General features: G+C 44.3%; 1 protein-coding gene across 8 annotated transcripts in view; it reads left to right on the top strand.

Annotated features, from left to right (window-relative positions):
- Positions 1-46: 46 nt before the first annotated feature.
- Positions 47-21,256, top strand: part of KRBOX4 (KRAB box domain containing 4) — a 64,850-nt gene continuing 43,640 nt past the window's right edge. For 4 of the 8 annotated variants that reach the window (XM_040632664.1, XM_040632659.1, XM_040632670.1 and 1 more), the window contains exons 1-2: positions 47-646; positions 962-1,057. In XM_040632664.1, coding sequence (XP_040488598.1) covers positions 301-646; positions 962-1,057 — 442 coding nt within the window. In that variant the 5' untranslated portion in view covers positions 47-300. Of the gene's footprint in view, positions 647-961; positions 1,058-2,857; positions 3,371-16,730; positions 17,343-18,322; positions 19,686-20,514; positions 20,636-21,256 lie in introns of those variants that run through there. The other 4 variants (XM_040632683.1, XM_040632688.1, XM_008693107.2 and 1 more) reach the window with 4 other exon arrangements.

The following is a 21,256-nucleotide window of genomic DNA, read 5'->3' as shown; positions in this document are numbered from 1 at the left end:
CTCCCTTACCTGTGGTTTGTCAGTGTCTCTCCCTCTACTAGACGGGAGCCCCTTCAGTTCAGAAAGTGTGTTTTTATCGTTCTTGATATCTGCTGGACTTCCCAGCTCGGTGTGCGTTCCATCAGTGAGCTGAAGGATTGCGATTCCAGAGGAAGAGATCTTTACCACCTTCTCTGTTTGTTTGTGAAGTGTAAAATACCTTAGGTGACATACGCACTTCATACGCTGTACGGTGTCCGGTTGGCGGTGAGCAGCAAAGAGCAGTGGTGTCGGGGCAGGCAGTGCAGTCGTGTTGCCAACATGCGTGTGGAAAGCAGAACGCATGCATTCATCCCTCTGTCCTCGCTCTGTGACCCTGGGCAGCTGACGTTCCACTGTGTGCAGCCAGTCTGTCCTCCTCTGTCTGGGATCTCCTGGGGTGGGAGGCACATTGAGTCTCTGCTGCATGTGAAAGACCGAGGGTGGGACGTAGTGGCCCGAGCGTGGCACTCCGGGCTGATGAGGAATGTGCTGTTGCAGGAATCCTTGACCTTCGGGGACGTGTTTGTGGACTTCACCCTGGAGGAGTGGCAGCAGCTGGACTCCGCTCAGAAGTACCTCTACAGGGATGTCATGCTGGAGAACTACAGCCACCTGGTGTCCGTGGGTGAGGGACGGCTGCACACTGTGCCTGGGACACATGCGCTCGTGTCACCTCAGCTGCTGCCCGCTCCGGGGCCTCTGAAGCCTGGAATGAGCCTGGGCCTCAGGCTCACCGCTGAGAAGTCACAGTCCCGTGTGCACTCCGCCCAGGATGTCTGTGCTCTCGCCCTCTTGGCGACTGTTCTGCACCGAGGGGCACAGAGCTGTCCACATGGGGCCGGCACCGAGGCCGGACTGTCTCTGGTTGGCAGGGATAGGTCTCAGTTCTGGAATGCCTCTGGTATTGCTAATGACGTCCTGTGTCATTTCCCCTCCTCAGGATACCTGGTTCCCAAACCAGATGAGGTCTTGCGATTGGGTCGAGAAGAAGAGGCCAGGAGGGCAGAGGGAGAGCCGCCAACGCGCAGCTACCCAGGTGAGCACGCCCGGGGCAGTCGGGCGGGGCCAGGGACCTAGGAGGTCTGCGAGAGCTGGGCGTCACGGGCAGGCCTGGGAACTCTTGTCAAAGCCCCTAGACTGGGGGACGTGACTTGGGTTCGATGAAACCAGCCGCCGTGGTATCCACACGATGCCCCCTCCCCACCACCCTTCTGCAGCCCCCTGTCCTTCTCGGGGTTCAGACCGTGCGGCCACCGCTGCTCTTCAGATCCCTTGTCCACCTTCCGGTAGCCTGGGTGGCCTTCCCCCTTTCCTGCTCCCCCTCCTTTCTGGAAGCTTTGACGGTGTTTTCCCTCCCTCGGTATCAGCCTTTTTCTCAGAAGACATGGGATGTAGGTGTGACACTTCCGCTTTATTTGTCGTCTGTGGGCCCTTTACATCTGACGCTGGGAGTCTTCTTCAGCCTCAGGGAGTCATTCTGCCTGGCTTGGTGGAGTGGTGGGGACCGCAAGCTTTGCTGGTGGCCTCCAGCTCGGCCAGGCCGGGCAGCCCCCCGTACTCTCTCTGTGCTCCCGTCGTGCTCAACAGCGTCAGCCTTCGTGGGCCAGAGTCCTCTCTTCTCAGCCCCTCCGTCTCTTCCAAATGTGACTCGCCTCTGCCTGTTGTCAGCTTCCTGCTCTCATCACTGCGTCCCTCCTGCTCAGCTATTTTGTCTTCCGTGTCTTCTCTGTATTGACTCAGAACACAAGGGACCTGGAGAGGACATCCCTCCCGGGCAGCCTGCTTCCGTGAGCACCACCTCCGTCCTGGGCCCAGTGGCTCTTTGCCTCGTTCGTGGGTTTGGTTGGTCTGGCTCTGGGCCCCTGGTGGGGATCACCGCCTTGTCCAGATGCATCCGCCTTTCTGCTCTGCTCTTGGCCTGCTTTTCCCACCTCCGGGGTGTCCAGGAATTGAAGTGGCTGAGTGGCTGAGGCTCGTTCTCAGTTCACTCGTGCCCCGCAAGCAGGAGGCAGAAACTCGGAGGCACAGTCCCCCCTGGAGTCCAGTTCCCTCATATGAAAAACTGTTCTGTTGGAAGGAAGTGCAGCCACGTTGGGTGTGCGTGCGGGCAGTGCGGGGTCCAGGTCATGTCAGCATGTTCCCAGCTGCACCTCCAAGTTCACTTCTTCTCGGGCTTTCTCTTTGTAGTTCTGCTGATGGCTACTGCCTGGGTCCCGGGAATCACTTCACAGCTGCTCTTCTGGAGATTTCTATTTTATCTCCTCTCTGAACAATCCGGCTTTATCTCAGTTACACCTTGGCCTTTTCTCAGCTCTTCACAATGCTCGTTTCTCTGTTGGTACGTTTATAAGGGTAAATAATAGAGCGAAGCTTCTGTTTTTGCATTCCGTTTGGTAACTCTTTTTTCAAAGCTGGCTAAGTGTCTGTGGCTTATTCTCTGCCTAAAACACAGAACCCTAGAGAGAATGCCTGCATCTTACTCTTACCTGTCCAGGTGTGGGGCTGGTGGAACATTCGATAAACAATTTTTCCTTTTGGAGGAGGGCCGAGGGAGGAGGCTCAGTGTTCCTCCACAGCGAGCAGTCACTAGCCCGGCCTTGGAGCTCACGGCCCGGATTCAACTTCTGGCTTCTTCGCGCACTAGCTGTCCCTTGCACACTCGGCTCAAAGTCTCTTTGCCTGTTTGAACTTACGGGATTGTCAGAATTTAATGAGTGAATGAACGTAAAGCACCAAAAAGCGTGCCTGGCCCCCTGGGAGCTTTCGGTAGTGGTTTTCACTGTTTGTATTGTTGTTGATAATAGAGTATGTCTTACTACAGTCTTTGTTAACTCAGGGCGTATCACATGGTGACCTGCGGACCCCTCAGGATCCTCACGGTTAGGCCCCAGCCTGTGGACATTGTTCCAGAAAGCCCGGGGTGGTCCTGGTTTGCGAACTGTGACTGACACTGCAGATAGTCCGATGCCCATGGCCAATTAAGAGCCACTGGCTTAAATATCGCAAGAAGCGTTCAAAGGCTGGGGAGGCACAGCCAGGCCTCACCCAGGAGCATGGGGTCAGGTGGGATGAGAAAGACAGGAGCGGGTGGATGGACTCATTACTGGACAGCTTTTTCTCTTCCCCCATTTCTCCAGACTTCAGGCTACTTTGGGACCGCATATTCCCCTGGACCTGGAGGAAATTTCTGGCAGGTCCCAGACATTCTCTGGTTGTTCTGTTGGGGCTCCTGGGCGGCTCAGTCAGTTGGGTGTCTGACACTTGATATTGGCTGAGGTCGCGATCTCAGTGTCCAGGGCTCCAGCCCTGCATCGGGCTTTCCGCTCAGCGGGGAGTCTGCTTGTCTCCCTCTCCCTCTGCCCGTCCCCCTGCTCTCTCTCTCTCTCACGAATGAACCATGTAGTTCACCTCCCCTTTTACCTTTATTTCCTTTTCTGTACCTACGCTGGGTTTACTTTGCTGTTCTCTGTCTAGCCTTTCCCCCGACATTTTATTATAATTTTCACACAGAACAAGTGAAAGAATTCTAGTTTGAACACCCATGGCGTTCCCCCTAGGTTCTACAATGAACATTTTGCTGTATTTGCTTTTGTCTTGTCTGTGTACCAATTCCTCTGTCCTTCCATCAGGCCGCTTTCTTTTTGTGATGAGTTTCTCAGTAAGTTTCAGAGATCGGTACACTTCACCCCTAAATACTTCCATAGGCGTATCATTAACTAGAGGTCACTACTAGTTAATATTGTTTGTCCTTAATGCTTAATAGTTACTTTAATAAAAGGAAATTCATAAATAGCACCATATGATATTTGGTTGTATGTAATAATGTTTTAACGAATTCCCATATGTGTTTTCCATGTGTTTTCATTATGTATTTATGTGGATGTGACTGTTCTTTTTTTAAGTGAGGTTTATTGAGGTATAACTTATATACCCTGAAGTTCACCTTTCTTGAGTATAAAGTTCTGTAGGTTTGACAAATATGTTGTAACGTAACCACCGCCACCATCAAGATATTGGACATTTTCAATCCCGCAAAGAAACCCTTGTTTTCTTTCATTCTTTAACTTCTCTCTCCACCTCCAGACCTGGTTTTTTTTTTCTTTGTAGTTTGATTCTTTCTAGAATGTCACATAAATGAATCTTTTAGTAGGTAGCCTTATTCATCTCACTTCTTTCACTTAAGGCTTTTTAATTTCACGTTGTGGCATGTTTTGGTAGTTCGTTGCCTTTTTTTATAGATTTTACTTATTTGAGAGAGAGAGAGTGTGCAGGCATAAGTAGAGAGAGAGGCAGAGACAGTGGGACAAGCAGACTCCCCACTGAGCAGGGAGGCGACACAGGGCTCGAACCCAGGACCCTGAGGCATGATCCGAGCCAAAGGCAGACGCTTAACGGACTAAGCCACCCAGGTGCCCGGTTTGTTCCTTTTATAGCCAAGTAGTGTTCCAGTTCGTTTATCCGTGGACCTTTTAATGCCCATTTGAATTGTTCATAGGTTTTGGTTATTATTAATGAAACTGGTGAGCATCCTGTACAGCTATTTATGTGGACATATGTTTTTATATTTCCTCGGTAAATATCTGTAGTAGGATTGCTTGGTCATATGGTAAGCATATGTTTAACTTTATACGACATTGCCAAACTGTTCTCCAACATGGCTATACCGCTTTGTTTTCCCACCAACAACACACTTTTTGGGTAGGTGTGTAAGGGTAGCTCATTGTGACTTAAATTTGCATTTTTTAAAAGACTATTTATTTGAGAGAGCGAGAGCATGAACGGGTAGGAGGGCGAGTGGGAGAGGGAGCAGCAGACTCCCTGCTAAGCAGGGACCTGGATGCAGGGCTCGATCCCAGGACCCTGCGATCATGACCTGAGCGGAAGGCAGACGTTCAACTGACTGAGCCATGCAGGCGCCCCTTAAATTTGCAGTTTTGTGATGACTCTTGATGTTGAGCATCTTTCCATGGGCATGTCTGCAATCTGTTTATCTTTGGTGAGGTGTCTATTGTAATCTTCCGCCATTCTTGTCTGTATTATAATTGTTATCTTTATATCTTTATATACATGTATACATATATAAATGTATATGTCTTTAGATATGTCTGTCTGTTAAGTTTATATATTCTGGTTGTAAGTTCTTTATCTTCTATGTGTTTTCCAAGTATTTACTCCCACGTGGTGGCTTGCTTGTTCTTAATAGTGTCTTTTGAAGAAAACGTTTTTATTTTTGATAAAGTCCAATTTAGCAAGTGTTTCTCTTATGGTTCATGCGTTTGTGGCCCATTTATCAAATTTCCTTTTAACCCCGGGTAAGAAAGATTTTTCTCCTATGTTTCCTTCTAGAAGATTATAATTTGGTTCCTATAATTAAAGCTATGACTGAGGGGCGCCTGGGTGGCTCAGTCAGTTGAACGTCTGCTTTCGGCTCAGGTCATGATCCCAGGGTCCTGGGATTGAATGTCACGTCAGGCTCCTTCCTTGGCAGGGAGCCTGTTTCTCCCTCTGCCTGCCACTCCGCCTGCTTGTGTGTGCTCTCTCTCTCTCTCCCCCTTCCCCCGTCAAATAAATGGATAGAATCTTTAAAAAATAATAATAATAAAAATAAAAATATGATAATGAGTTAACTTGTATCTGTTGTGAGGTAAGGGTCAACATTCTTTTATTATTATTTTTTTAAAGATTTTATTTATTTATTTGAGAGAGAGAGACAGCCAGCAAGAGAGGGAACACAAGCAGGGGGAGTGGGAGAGGAAGAAGCAGGCTCCCAGTGCAGTGGGAGCAGGAGCCTGATGTGGGGCTCGATCCCAGAACTCCGGGATCACGCCCTGAGCCAAAGGCAGACGCTTAACAACTGAGCCACCCAGGCGCCCCAACATTCTTTTATTATTGCTATTTTTTGCATATTCAGTTCCATTTGTTTCAGTAACATTTTTTTGATGATAAGATTTTTTGTAATGTATTCAGTAAAGGGTTGTGTTTATTTTTAATTTTTTATTTAAATTCAATTATCATACAGTGTATTAGTTTCAGAGGTAGAGGTCAGTGATTCATCAGTATTCTATGATATCCAGTGCTCATTACATCACATGCCCTCCTTAATGTCTACCACCCAGTTATCCCATACCCCCACCCCCTCCCCCGCAGCAACCCTCAGTTTGTTTCCTATGATTAAGAGTCTCTTATAGTTTGTCTCCCTCTCTGATTTCATCTTGTTTTATTTTTCCTTCCCTTCCCCTATGATCTTTTGTTTTGTTTCTTAAATTCCATATATCAGTGAAATCATATAATAATTTTCTTTCTCCGATTGATTTATTTCGCTTGGCATAATACCCTCTACTTCTATCAATGTTGTTGCAAATGGCAAGATTTCATTTTTTGATGGCTGAGTAGTATTCCATTCTATATGTACCACATTTTTTTTATCCATTCATCTGTTGATGGACATCTGGGCTCTTCCCATAGTTTGGCTATTGTGGACTTTGCTGCTATAAACATTGGGGTGCAGGTGCCCCTTCAGATCACTACATTTGTATCTTTGGGGTGAATACCGAGTAGTGCAATTGCTGGGTTGTAGGGTAGCTCTAATTTCAACTTTTTGAGGAACCTCCATACTGTTTACCAGAGTGGCTGCACCGGCTTGCATTCCCACCAACAGTGTAAAATGGTTCCCCTTTCTCTGCATCCTCCCCAACATCTGTCATTTCCTGACTTGTTAATTTTAGCCATTCTGACCTTTGTTTTAACATTGTGGTTTTGATTTCCCTGATGCCAAATGATGCTGAGCGTTTTCTCATGGGTCTTTGGTCATTTGTATGTCTTCTTTGGAGAAATGTCTGTTCATGTCTTCTGCCCATTTCTTGATTGGATTATTTGGTTTTGGGTGTTGAGTTTGATGAGTTCTTTATAGATTTTGGATACAAGCCCTTTATCTGAGATGTCATTTGCAAATATCTTCTCCCATTCTGTCGGTTGTCTTTTGGTTTTGTTGACTGTTTCCTTTGCTGTGCAAAAGGTTTTATCTTGATGAAGTCCCAGTAGTTCATTTTTGCCTTTGTTTCCCTTGCCTTTGGAGACATGTCTAGCAAGAAGTTGCTGCGGCCAAAGTCGAAGAGGTTTCTGCCTGTATTTTGATGGATTCCTGTCTCACATTTAGGTCTTTCATCTACTTTGAGTCTGTTTTTGTGTATGGTGTAAGAGAATGGTCCAGTTTCATTCTTCTGCATGTGGCTGTCCAATTTTCCCAACACCAATTGTTGAAGAGACTGTATTTTTCCCATTGGATATTCTTTCCCGCTTTGTTGAAGATTAGTTGACCATAGAGTTGAGGGTCCATTTCTGGGGTCTGTGTTCTGTTCCATTGATCTGTGTGTCTGTTTTTGTGCCAGTACCATGCTGTCTTGATGATTACAGCTTTGTAATAGAGCTTGAAGTCCGGAATTCTGACACCACCAGCTTCGGTTTTCTTTTTCTTTCTTCCTTCCTTCCTTTCTTTTCTTTCTTCTTTCTTTCTGCGAAAGAGAGCACAAGTAGGCAGAGTGGCAGGCAGAGGGAGAGGGAGAAGCAGGCTCTCCACTGAGCAGGGAGCCTGATGTGGAGCTTGATCCCAGGACCCTGGGATCATGACCTGAGCTGAAGGCAGACGTTTAACCGACTGAGCTACACAGGCGCCCCAGCTTTGGTTTTCTTTTTCAACATTCCTTTGGCTATTTGGGGTCTTTTCTGGTTCCATACAAATTTTAGTGTTATTTGTCCCAGCCCTGTGAAAAAAGTTGATGGTATTTTGATAGGGATTATATTGAAGGTATAGGTCGCTCTAGATAGCATTGACATTTTAACAATACTTGTCCTTCCAATCCATGAGCATGGAATGTTTTTCCATTTCTTTGTGTCTTTTTCAATTTCTTTCATGAGTGTTCTATGGTTTTCTGAGTACAGATCCTTTGCCTCTTTGGTTAGGTTTATTCCTAGGTTTCTTATGGTTTTGAGTGCTATTGTAAGTGGGATTTACTCCTTAATTTCTCTTTCTTTCTTTTTTTTTTTTTTAAAGATTTTATTTTTATTTATTTGACAGAGATAGAGACAGCCAGTGAGAGAGGGAACACGAGCAGGGGGAGTGGGAGAGGAAGAAGCAGGCTCATAGCAGAAGAGCCTGATGTGGGGCTCGATCCCAGATCGCCAGGATCATGCCCCGAGCCAAAGGCAGACGCTTTAACCGCTGTGCCACCCAGGCGCCCCCCTAATTTCTCTTTCTTCTGTCTCATTGTTAGTGTATAGAAATGCAGCTGATGTCTGTGCGCTGATTTTATATCCTGCCACTTTGCTGAATTCCTGTATGAATTCTAGCAATTTGGGGGTGGAGTCTTTTGGATTTTGCCCGTAGAGTATCCCATCACCTGCGAAGATTGAGAGTTTGACTTCTTTGCCAATTAGGATGCCTTTTATTTCTTTTTGTTATCTCATTGCTGAGGCTAGGACTTCTAGTACTGTGTTGAACAGCAGTGATGATAGTGAAAATCCCTGTCATGTTCCTGACCTTAGGGGGAAAGCTCTCAGTTTTTCCCCATTGAGAATTATATTCACTGTGGGCTTTTCATAGATGGCTTTCATGATATTGAGGTATGTACCCTCTATCCTTACACTGTGACGAGTTTTAATCAAGAAAGGGTGCTGTACTTTGTCAAATACTTTTTCTGCATCTACTGAGAGGATCATATGGTTCTTGTCCTTTATTAATGTTGTGTATCACACTGATTGATTTGTGGATGTTGAACCACCCCTGCAGCCCTGGAATAAATCCCACTTGGTCATGGTAAATAAACCTTTTAATGTACTTTTGGATCCTGTTGGCTAGTATCTTGGTGAGAATTTTTTGCATCCATGTTCATCAGGGATATTGGTCTGTAATTCTCCTTTTTGGTGGAGTCTTTGTCTGGTTTGGGAATCAAGGTAATGCTGGCCTCATGGAAAGAGTTTGGAACTTTTCCTTCCATTTCTATTTTTTGAAACAGCTTCAGAAGAATAGGTATTAACTCTTTAAATGTTTGGTGGAATTCCCCTGGGAAGCCATCCAGCCCTGAGCTCTTGTTTGTTGGGAGATTTTTGATTCCATTTCCTTGCTGATTATGGGTCTGTTCAGGTTTTCTCTTTCTTCCTGGTTCAGTTTTGGTAGTTTATACATCTCTAGGAATGCATCCACTTTTTCCAGATTGCCTAATGTTGGCATATAGTTGCTCATAATATGGTCTTATAATTGTATTTCTTTGGTATTGGTTGTGATCTCTCCTCTTTCATTCATGATTTTATTTATTTGGGTCCTTTCTCTTTTCTTTTTGATAAGTCTTGCCAGGGGTTCATTGATCCTATTAATTGTTTCAAAGAACCAGCTCCTAGTTTCATTGATCTGTTCTACTGTCCTTTTGGTTTCTATTGCATTGATTTCTTTTTTTTTAATAAAGATTTTATTTATTTATTTGACAGAGAGAGAGACAGCCAGCGAGAGAGGGAACACAAGCAGGGGGAGTTGGAGAGGAAGAAGCAGGCTCCCATCGGAGGAGCCTGACGTGGGGCTCAATCCCATAACGCCGGGATCACGCTCTGAGCCGAAGGCAGACGCTTAACGACTGTGCCACCCAGGAGCCCCTATTGCATTGATTTCTGCTCTAATCTTTATTATTTCTGTTCTCCTTCTGGGTTTAGGCTTTATTTCTTTCTCTTTCTCTTAGGATGTTCTTTCTCCAGCTCTTTAGGTATAAGGTTAGCTTGTGTATTTGATACCTTTCATGTTTCTTGAGAAAGGCTTGTATTGCTGTATGCTTCCCTCTTAGGACTGCCTTTGCTGCATCCCAAAGGTTTTGAGCAGTTGTGTTCTCATTTTCATTTGTTTCTATGAATTTTTAAATTCTTCTTTAATTTCCTGATTGACCCATTCATGCTTTAGTAGGTTGCTTTTTACCCTCAATGTATTTGAGTTCTTTCCAAATTTCCTCTTGTGATTGAGTTCAAGTTTGAAAGCATTGTGGTCTGAAAATATGCAGGGAATGATCCCAGTCTTTTGGTACCAGTTGAGACCTGATTTGTGACCCACTATGTGATCTATTCTGGAGAATGTTCCATATGCACTTGAGAAGAATGTATTCTATTGCTTTAGGATGGAATGCTTGGAATATATCTGGGAAGTCCATCTGGTCCAGTATGTCATTCAAAGCCCTTGTTTCCTTGTTGATCTTCTGCTTAGATGATCTGTCCATTGCTGTGAGTGGGGTGTTGAAGTCCCCTACTATTATTTTATTATTATTAATATGTTTCTTTAATTTTGTTATTAATTGGTTTATATAATTGGCTGCTCCCATGTTAGGGGCATAAATATTTATAATTGTTAGATCTTGTTGGATAGACCCTTTAATTACGATATAGTGTCTTTCCTTATCTCTTTTTACAGTTTTTGGTTTAAAATCTAATTTGTCTGATATAAGGATTGCTACCCCAGGTTTCTTTTGATATCCATTAGCATGATAAATTGTTTTCCACCCTCTCACTTTAAATCTGGAGGTGTCTTTGGGTCTAAAATGAGTCCTTTGTAGACAGTATATCGACAGATCTTGCTTTTTTTTTTTTTTGCTTCTGAATCCCAGCCCTTTTTTTTTTAAATGTTTTTTTATTATATTATGTTAGTCACCATACAGTACATCCCTGGTTTTTGATGTAAAGTTCGATGATTCATTAGTTGCATATAACACCCAGTGCACCATGCAATACGTGCCCTCCTTACTACCCATCACCAGCCTATCCCATTCCCCCACCCCCCTCCCCTCTGAAATAAGTCAAGCAGAGAAAGACAATTATCATATGATTTCTCTCATCTATGGAACATAAGAACTAGGAAGATTGGTAGGGGAAGAAAGGGATAAAGAAAGGATCTTGCTTTTTTATCCAGACTGATAACCCATGTCTTTTGAGTTGGACATTTAACCCATTTACATTTAGGGTAACTATCAAAAGATATGAATTTAGTGCCATTGTATTACCTGGAAAGTTACTGTTTCTGTATATTGTCTCTGTCCCTTTCTGGTCTATGTTATTTTTGGACTTTGTCTTCACTTAAGGGATTCCTTTAAGTATTTCTTGCAGAGCTGCTGTAGTGATCACAAATTCTTTTAGTTTCTGTTCATCCTGGAAGCTTTTTATCTCTCCTTCTATTTTGAATGACAGTCTTGCTGGATAAAGTATTCTTGGCTGCATATTTTTCTCGTTTAGTACCCTGAATATATCATGCCAGTCCTTTCTGGCCTGCCAGGTTTCTGTGGATAGGTCTGTTGCCAGTCTAATGTGCTACCCTAGTAGGTTACGGACCTCTTGTCCCAAGCTGCTTTTGGGATTTTCTCTGTCTCTGAGATTTCCACACTTCACTATTATTATGTCAAGGTGTTGACCTATTTTTATTGATGTTGAGGGGGGTTTTCTGTGCCTCCTGAACTTGAATGCCTGTTTCCTTCCCCAGATTAGGGAAGTTCACAAGTATAATTTGTTCTGGTATACCTTCTGCACCTCTCTCTCTCTTTCTCCTTCTTTTGGGATCCCAATTATTCTTATATTGTTTTGCTTTATGGTATCACTTATCTCTCAAATTATCCCCTCATGATCCAGTAGTTGTTTATCTCTCTTTTTCTCAGCTTCTTTATTCTCCATAATTTTGTCTTCTGTATCACTAATTCCCTCCTCTGCCTCATTTATCCTAGCAGTTAGACTCTCCATTTTTTATTACATCTCATTAATAGCCTTTTTGATTTCAACTTGAGTAGATTTTAGTTCTTTTTTTTCTCCAGAAAGGGATTCTCTAGTGTCTTCTATGCTTTATTCAAGCCCAGCTAGTATCTTTATAATTGTTGTCCTGAACTCTAGTTCCGACATCTTACTAATGTCCATACTGATTAGGTCCCTGGCAGTCGGTACTGCCTCTTGTACTCTTTTTTGAGGTGAGTTTTTCCATCTTGTCATTCTGTCCATAGAATAGATGAGTGAGAGAAGAAAATACTGAAATGGCAACAACGACCCCAGAGACATATACACTAATAACTAAATCAGAAGAGACCCAAAACTGAAAAAAAAATTTTTTTTAAAGGGAGAGAATATAATCAGACAGGTGAACAGAACAGAGCAATACACTGGATCCTGAGTGTATTTTGTTCTGTTTGTTAGAAGAAACAACATCCCAAAATTGTAAAAAAAGAAAACATATTTTTACAAAAATAAAATTAAATACAATGTAAGGATAGAATTTAACTGTAAAGATGAAAATCAAAAAAGACTTTAAAGAAAGAAAAAAGAGAATATAATCATATAGGTGAAGAGAACAGAGCAATACACTAGATCCTGGGTGTGTTTTAGTCTGTTTGTTAGAAGAAACTGCATCCCAAATTGTAATGAAAGAAAAACTTAAATATACAAAAATAAAATTAAATATAATGAAAGGACAGAATATAACGCAAAAAATGAAAATTAAAAAAGACTGAAGTTGATAAAATAAATTGGTTGAAAGGGAAAGAAAAAAAATTAAAATTGAAAGACTGAAGAATCATGAGGAAAAAACCCCTGAATTCTGTATACTGCTTTCCCCTAGCACTGGAGTTACGCAGTTCCGTGTGATTGGTAAACTTGGTTTTAGCCGGATATTCTTGGTGACCATCTGGGGTCGGGGCCTGCTGTGCTAATTCTCAGGCGTCTTTGCCCCAGGCGGAATTGTACCGCCCTTGCCAGGAGGCTGGGCTAAGGGGTTCCAGATTGCTCCATGTGGCTTTTGTTCCCTTAAGGCTTTCTGCCTTTCTGCGCTGCATTAGAGGATGAGAATGAAAATGGTGGCCTCCCAGTCTCCAGCCCCAGAGCCAAAAGTTCACTCCCTCACTTCTCAGTGCGCCCTTGGGGAAAAGCAGTCAGTCTCTCCCGCTTCCCTGGTCTCTGGCTGCGCGCCATGCGCACCCGGCCTGTGACTGAGCACGTCTGTCTCAGGCATGCGACCCCAGTTCGAGTCTCCGAACCCTGCGGACTCCTGTGGCATGCACCCACTCCTCCTAGTGGGGGAGGGAGAAGGGGGGTCTCACCGCGATTCTGTTGCTTGCTGGGCCCCTGCTCAGAGAGCGGTCTCCCAGCTGTGCGGGGTTCACAGTTCATGGCAACACCAAGCTGAAAGCCCACTCCCCGGTTCGCAGATCACAGCCGGCTTCCCCACTGCAATGCCTAGGAGCTCTGCCGCACTCAGGCGTCCCCGTTCTTTCTGTGACCCTGAAGATCCTGAGACCACACTGTCTCACCTAGGATTCTGCCCCGCTTGGCTGCCTGAGCACCTTTCAGACAGGGATGCGCCTCACCGGATCAGACTTCTCCACATTCCGATTTTGTGCTCTGCTGCTTTATCACCCTCTAGCCGGCTTCCAGAGGCTCCCTCCCCCCGTGGTTCATCTTCCCATATATTGCCTCGGATTGCTTCTCCGCACCTCCTGCCTTGCAGAAAGTGGTCGCTTTTCTATTTGCAGAGTTGCAGCTATTTTCTTAGATCTCCGGTTGAGTCCACAGGGGTTCAGAATGATTTGATAGCTATCTAGCTGAATTCTGGGACCAGCCGAAACTAGGGTCTCCTACGCCTCCGCCGTGTTGGAAAGTCCTTGATGTTTCAGTAACATTTTTTAAAAGACTTCTTTCTCAGTTAATTTCCCTAGCACCCTTCTCGAAAATTAGTTGAATCAGGGGTGCCTGGGTGGCACAGCGGTTAAGCGTCTGCCTTCGGCTCAGGGCGTGATCCTGGTGTTCTGGGATCGAGCCCCACATCAGGCTCTTCCACTGGGAGCCTGCTTCTTTCTCTCCCACTCCCCCTGCTTGTGTTCCCTCTCTCGCTGGCTGTCTCTCTCTCTGTCGAATAAATAAATAAAATCTTTTTTAAAAAAAAGAAAACTAGTTGAATCAGTCTGTATGCCTGTACCACACTGTCTTAATTCTGATAGCCTTATATTAAGTGCTCACATCAGGTAGTGCAAGTCTTCCACATTTGTTGGTTCTTTTCACAATCGTTTTGACAACTGTAGGTCCTTGCTATTTCCATATAAATTTTAGAATCAGGTTGTCAATTTCTAGAAGAAAAAGCCTACAGGGGATCTTGTTGGAGATTGCCTTGAACCTGTGGATTCACTGACTCTATGGTTATGCCAACTATGTCGAGTCTTGTCACTTACCAACAGTGTATAGCTCTCCATTTATTTAGGTGTTTTAGAATTTATCTCAGTAATATTTTATAGTTTTGAATGGACAGGTCTTACACATATTTTGTTGAAGTTACTCCTGTTGTATATTCTTACAACATGAAGAGTGGGGTTTGTGTTGTGTGTGTTCATAATTTGCATCCAGTTTTCCATTGGTCATTTCTAGTTTATAGAAATTTCACTGATTTTTCTGTGTTGTCTTTGTATCCTGGGACCTTCCTCAGCTCCTATATTAGTGCTAGTAGCTTTTTTTGTCGATAGTTTGGCATTTTCCACATGAACAATCCTGTAGTTGTGAATAAAGACTGTTTTTTTCCTTCCTTTCCAATCTGGATGCTTTTATTTCTTTTTCTTGCCTTATTGTACCAGCTAAGATCTTCAGTATAATGTTGACTAGGTATAGGGAGAGCAACATCCTTGCCTTGTTCCTGATCTTAGGCCAGAAGCATTCATTCTTTCACCATTATGTATAATTTACCTTGTAGGGTTTTTCATAGATGCCTGGTAGAGGTTCAGGACATTTCCTTCTAATTCTGGTTTTGTGAGAGTTTTTAATCACGATTGGGTATTGAATGTTGCGAATGCTTTTATGGGTTAATTGATATGATTATTGATATGCAAATGCTTTTATGGGTTAATTGATATGATTATTGATATGCGAATGTTTTTATGGGTTAATTGATATGTAGGTATGATATACATACATTTTATGTATATCGTTGGATTTAAGTCTGTCATTTTATCACTTTTCTTTTTTGTCCTCTCTTTTTTGGTTGTTGTTGTCTTGCTTCCCCATTCCTCTCTTTGGAATATTTGGTTATTTTTTTTACGTCATATTTCTATTTTGAGATAACTGTAGATTCACATGCACTGATAAGGAAATAATACAGAGAGATTTCCTGTACCCTTATGCAGTGTCCCCCCAGTGGTGACATCTTGCAAAACTATAGTACAAAATAGAACCAGGATATTGACATGAATGCAGGTAAGATACAGAACATCTCCATACCATAAGGAATTTTATAGCCAACCCATTTCTTCCCACCCGTATCCTTGCCTTTCCTTAAACCCTGGCAAGTACTAATTTGTTCTCCATTTTTATAATTTTGTCCTTTCTAGAATATTATACAAATGGAATCATGTAGTATGTAATCTTATGGGATTGATACTTTTCACTCAGCATAATTCTCTGGAGAGTCCTCTAGTTTTTGTATTAGTGTGGCTTCTTTTTTGGCACTGAGTAGTATTCCATTCAATGGATCCGCCACAGTTTACCCATTGTTGTGTGCATTTAAGGTTCCTCCATGTCTTTCTGCAGCTTGGTAGCTCATTTCCTTTTATTGCTGAGCAGTATCCCTCATATGGATATACCAGTTGGTTCATCCTCTCAGCTACTGAAGGGCTTCTAGGCTGCTTCCAGCTTGGGACCATTGTGAATAAAGCCGCTATAAAGCCGTTATTTCCACATGCAAGTTTTTTGTGGACTTTAAGGTTTTTAATTTTTTTACTACAAACTCCTTTTATTTATTAATTCATTCATTTTAGACAGAGCAGACCCACGAGCAGGGGTGGGGAGGGGCAGAGGGAGAGGAGAGGGAGAATCTGGAGCAGGGCTTCACGTTCAGCACAGAGCCCAATGCGGGGCTCAGTCTCACAACCCTGAGAGCATGACCTGAGCCGAGATCAAGAGTCGGACGCTTAACCAACTGAGCCACGCAGGCGCCCCTGCTGTGAAGTCCTTTTAAGTGAGAGTTATTTTCCATGGAAATTCTGTGTACTCTACGTTGTGAAAGCACCACTGCAGAACTGTTTGGATAGTGCCACAGCCGAGGCCCAGTGGTTTCACTAATGCAGGACCAGTTGTTCGGGGGATTTTACAACTTCTAGGTTTTGTAGTCTACTTCAATGTCCATTTGGAGTACGTGGCTACCTGTGGCACAGGACTAGGGTTCTCATGTCTTGTAAGTAACTCCTGATTGTTCTGTTTTCATCACCCAGGGGGTGACATCTTTCTAGTTCCCATTTTAAAAGCTGCAACGTCCTTTATGGCTTCCAGCTTTTAGGAGGTAGCTCAGTTCTAGTTCTTTGTGTCTAGACATTTGTGTCCTGTGGCCTAGAACCCACTCTGCTCATGAATTAGAGCCTTAACCCCCCAACTGCAAAGCCATACAGCATCAGCTTCTGTTGGCCCCTGACTTTAAATCTCCCCTTGATTTTTGTCCCATCATATTCTTCACTGATCTTCAGCTTGACTGAGTGTTAATTATTTTTGTTACAGATGGGCCAGCAGTTCTCTGTGCTTGCAGTCGGAGGAGGTGGCGGTGGTGGTCACAGGGAGAGCCCATCCACGTCAGCCCAAGTCCTGGGGACAGGGCTTCACAGCCAGGCTTTTCTGAATTAATTTTAGCCCATAACACGATACACAGTAGAAATGATGACTCACTGCATTTGTTTCCTTAGAACTCGGGCAAGGTGGAGACCGGATAGACAACTGCGAGGAAAGCCAAGACCAGCTTCTGTGGCAAGCTGCATTCGTAGACAGGGAAGCACAGAAGGACCAAAGTGGCCAAGAATTCACAGCCTTCAGAAAAATCATTTATCCAGGCTCAGACTTTGTTTCTATAAGGCAAAGACTCTCTAAATGTTACTCACGGGGAAGGTGTTCAAAACATAATTTAAACTTTCTTTACGGAAGTAAAGGCTTTTTCGTTTCATAAAGATATTACCTTAATGGGTTTTTCTGCTTCTTGGCAACACTCTTAAGCAAGGAGGATAATGACAGTCCCACGTGCCCCAACCAAATGCATATCCTGATGTTTTACAGCTTGAGGAAACAATCATAAGGAGTGTGTTTAAGACGCAGAGAGAGTAAGCAATATAGCAAGCATTAGCCCCCCACTCCGAGTCACGGTCCGTGGCTCCTTTGTGAAGCCCGTGTGTGTGCTCTTCCACAAGGCCCTTCGTCCTTCCCGACCTCACCAATGGCAGAAAGGTGGCAACGTTGCATGTGGTCATTTACTTCTGTCTCATTTACTGTCTTGCATTTAAATGTTTAATAGAAAGTAATAAGCAGACTTGCACTTCCGTGGACATTGTAGTTGGTCTTGCCAGGCCAGCAACCATACAACAACTAGGGGGAGAAAGGGGATAAGTGGAAAAAAATATGTTGGAGCTGTTGCAGAGCAGTGGAAACAATGAGGACTAAATGAATTAAAATTCTGGAGAGTGAAGTGCCTTTTCTAGGTGACCAGACAATTGCTGTCCGTTATCTGGAGGTAGTTGCTGATGCTGGGTGTGAGCCGAGGATGGGGCTTGGCCCAGGCTGACAGACTTTACAAGGGGAAGGAGATCCAGAGGAGCTCGTGGAGGTTATATAGGGCAGACTTGCAAAGAAAAGGGCTCCAGGAGCATGACTAGTTTTGTCCATAGGATGTTTGCTGAGTTTGTGATGGGGCGGGGGGGTGGATAGCGGGCTGGGCCAGAAATGCAAAGTGAGCCCTTATGCACTCTCACATGCTTTGGAAACAGTTCAAATCGAACCAGAGGCCTGCACGATCACAGAGCAGGAGGGTAAAGAGCTCAGCTCAATATGCCTGAAGGGGGAACTAAATCTCAAGCAGTCTCAGGTCTGGGGAAACAGAGACCCAAGAGGCTGTCAAGCAGAAGTGCGGAAGGGATAGCCTGAGGAACAGCACTAAAGAGAGCTAGCTGATCTTACCACTGCAGTACAACCCTGGTTGGTTTGAGGTAACCAGGCCCAGACTTTATCTGCCGAATAGAGGAAAAGGCAAACTGTACAGGTTTTTAGTATACGGTGTCTGATACAGGTTACTAGACATGAGAAAAGGCAAGAAAGATGTGGTCGTTAAAACAAAATGAACGACTGTGGTAGGCACGCTTCTAAGAATGACCCCCACAGACTCTCTTTATAATCCGCCCCCACCCTGTGACTGTGGGTAAAACCTATGAATATGATGAGACAGCATTTCTGTGGTTGTGTTACATTCTACGGCCAAAGGGACATGACCTGAGTGGACCTCATCTTTTCATAGGAGCTTTTTAAAGGCAGTTCCTCCAGCTGGGTGGCAAAGGAGGAATCCAGAGATTTGAAGCTATGGAAGGGGTTCAACAGGAGAGATTCTCTGTTGCTGACATGGGGAAGGATCTGTGAGCACTGTCCGGGATCTGAGAGTGGCCCCTGACTGCCAGCCAGCCAGAAAATGAGGGCCTCAGTCTGGCAGCCATAAGGAACTGAATTTGGCCAACAACCTGAATTAGATTCTCGCCCACAGCCTCCAGATAAGAAGCCAGCCCAGCCTACACCTTGATTCCCACTTTGTGAGACAGAAAGTAACTAAGCCCACCAGATTTCCGAGCTGCAGAACTAAGAATTGATAAATGGGTGTTGTTCTAAGCCACTGTTTGTAGTAATTTGTTTCAGCAGCAATAGAGAGCTAACACAGAAAACCCAGATGAGTTTGACATTGGACTCAGCAAAAAGCACTTTAACCATTAATATAACAAAAATAAAGGAAAAGACAAAATGGGTGAAAGAGGATTTAAATTGTTAGAATCTCTAAAAATGGATAAAATATGTATGCTACAAGTGAAAAAAATACAGTAACCAAGAACTCGTCGTGTATGGGCTTAACAATGGATTAGACACAGAAGACAGGACTAGTGACTTTGAGGACCATAGGCTTGTCCCAAGGAGAGGGAAAAAGTGCAAACGACTGCAAGCAAACTGAGAGGCATTTGGGAAACAACCAACACGTAAAGCGCGTGTAACTAACTAGAGCAGGAACAGTTCCGAAACAATGGTAAAATTTTCACAAGCCAATGAAAGAGATCAAGCCATGGGGTCAAGAAGCTCTAAGAATCCCACGCGAGAGTAATACAGTCGCACCATTCCATTTCCAGCCATGATGGAGTAACCAGGACCAAACTCCCCCCCTGCTGTAAACAACTAGATATCATAGATACCGTTACGAGGCTAACAGTTTTCATATGGTGAGCAAAGGCCATGCAGGACTGTAAAGCTGAGAACGAAAAGACCGTTGAGGTGGGCCCTTTGATGGCCTTGGCTTTCTGCTGGGAGGCACGTAGCAAAATACAACGTGGTGGGGGGGGAGTCCCAAGAAGAATTTGGTGGTTCGTGGAGTTGAGAAAGAGATGAGTGCTCAGGAAGGCTGAGGCAAGTAGAAGTTTCAGGGCACGATAGTACAAAGGAGGGAGTTGTTGACAAGAAAGAGCAACAAAAGTAGGGAGTCCCCTCCTTGAGAAGAGGGGAATTCACCCAAATCTGTAGGTATTACAGGCAAAGTCTAGCAAGCATTTGGTGCACATTTTGTCTTGGCTCCTGGCCTCAAGAGGCTATGGAAAGTTCCATCTAGAAATTCCTTGTGAAAAACTCCAGCAAAGCACATTTAAAAGAACCTACATGGCCTCTTCTGTTCCTGCTNTGAGCTTCTGTAAATAATCAGGCCAAGTTGTTAAAACTAGCGTTATTTTACAAACAAAAGTTAATTGGGCTATCTATGGTAAAAATGAGGGTGATTATAGAGAAAAAAAGATGTTTCGATAACATACCTGAGTAAATATTAGATTCTAATACCATTTTTTTAAAAAATTTTTATTTATTTATTTATTTGAGGGAGGGAGAGAGAGAGAATAGGGGGAGGAGCAGAGGGAGAGTGACAGGCAGACTGCAGTGAGCACGGAGCCTGATGCGGGGCTTGATCTCACGACCCCGAGATCATGACCTGAGCTGAAATCAAGAGTCAGTTGCTTAACCTACTGAGCCACCCAGGCGCCCCTAATACTGTTTCTTATAAGCTGGACTAGATCCTCATTTCTTCTAGCACCTGACCGCCACTCTCCAAACGAACATTTTTAATTTTTCTCCCGCCTTTGAGTTGGACTCATTTGAAAATGAAAGCCGCCCCTTTTTCCTGAAGCCTTGCAAACTAAACATGAACAGCTGGGCGCGAACTTAAGAGAAATCGCCACAGCCAGTCGTGTGTAGGTGATCGTCACGCCTGTCGCTGTGTGGGACATTGAGAGACCTCGAGACATTTGAACTGCAATCCAGGGAAATATGTCAGACTGCCACTGCTGCTCTCAGTGTAGCTGAAGAAGTTTCAAGCTTGACAGCTAGAAGTCTCCACTGGCTGTCCTCAGGACCCAGAGACTGACTTAAGACTATGACCTAATCATTAACCAGTGTTTTTCTTTGTTTCCATAGAAATGCCTCTTGTTTAATACCTGATTCGTGAACCAGAGGCCTAACTTTGAAAGTGCACCTGCGTCACCATCTCTTAAAATGAGTTTAACTAAACGGACCTTTTGTCAGGACTAAGAGTGCCTCCATGAGTTACGAGCTAACCGACAGCCAGCATCATATTAAATGGCAAAAGCCTATGAACACTTTCCCTCAAGCTCATTAAGTTTTCCTCGTCTGTATCGACTCTGCTGATAAGCCTGGCATCCCTAGGAGTAAAACTGATGGGCAGTCCGTAGGGATGCTGTTTAATTATGATCAGAAAAGGGCAAAATTCAAAGAGCAGGAGTCTGAGGGCAAATTGCTTCATTAAAAAGTAAGGGTCCCTTGCTCAGTTCCCAGATCTGAGCCAGATTTCAGACCTGGAACCAGTCGGAGAGGTGCCCACGTCCCTCAGAGGAAGGACCCTACATCGTCGTAGCAGGTATATGTTGCCCTGAACTATCGCCATTTATTTGGGTGACTACAGACCGAGAAAAGGGGGAATTCCCAGATATTTCTAGGACTGCTGGACACAGCATTCTGAGTTCATGTTTATACCCAGACCCTCAAAGCATGATCATGGCCCTCCTATTAGAGTGGGGGCTGAGTGCTTGCTTAAGTCCGACTCACAGCGGCCCACTGCATCTGCAGACGTGCCCAGTGGTCATTTCCCAGTCTTAGCTGTTGGATTATGTCCATGGTGGGTCCTTGGCCTGTGTAGTAA

The sequence above is a fragment of the Ursus maritimus genome, assembly GCF_017311325.1.
Source record: "Ursus maritimus isolate PB19 chromosome X unlocalized genomic scaffold, ASM1731132v1 scaffold_X1, whole genome shotgun sequence".
In the NCBI taxonomy this organism is placed as follows: Eukaryota; Metazoa; Chordata; class Mammalia; order Carnivora; family Ursidae; genus Ursus; species Ursus maritimus.
Note: the sequence above shows the minus strand (reverse complement) of the source record. Positions and strands in the feature narration are given on the sequence as shown.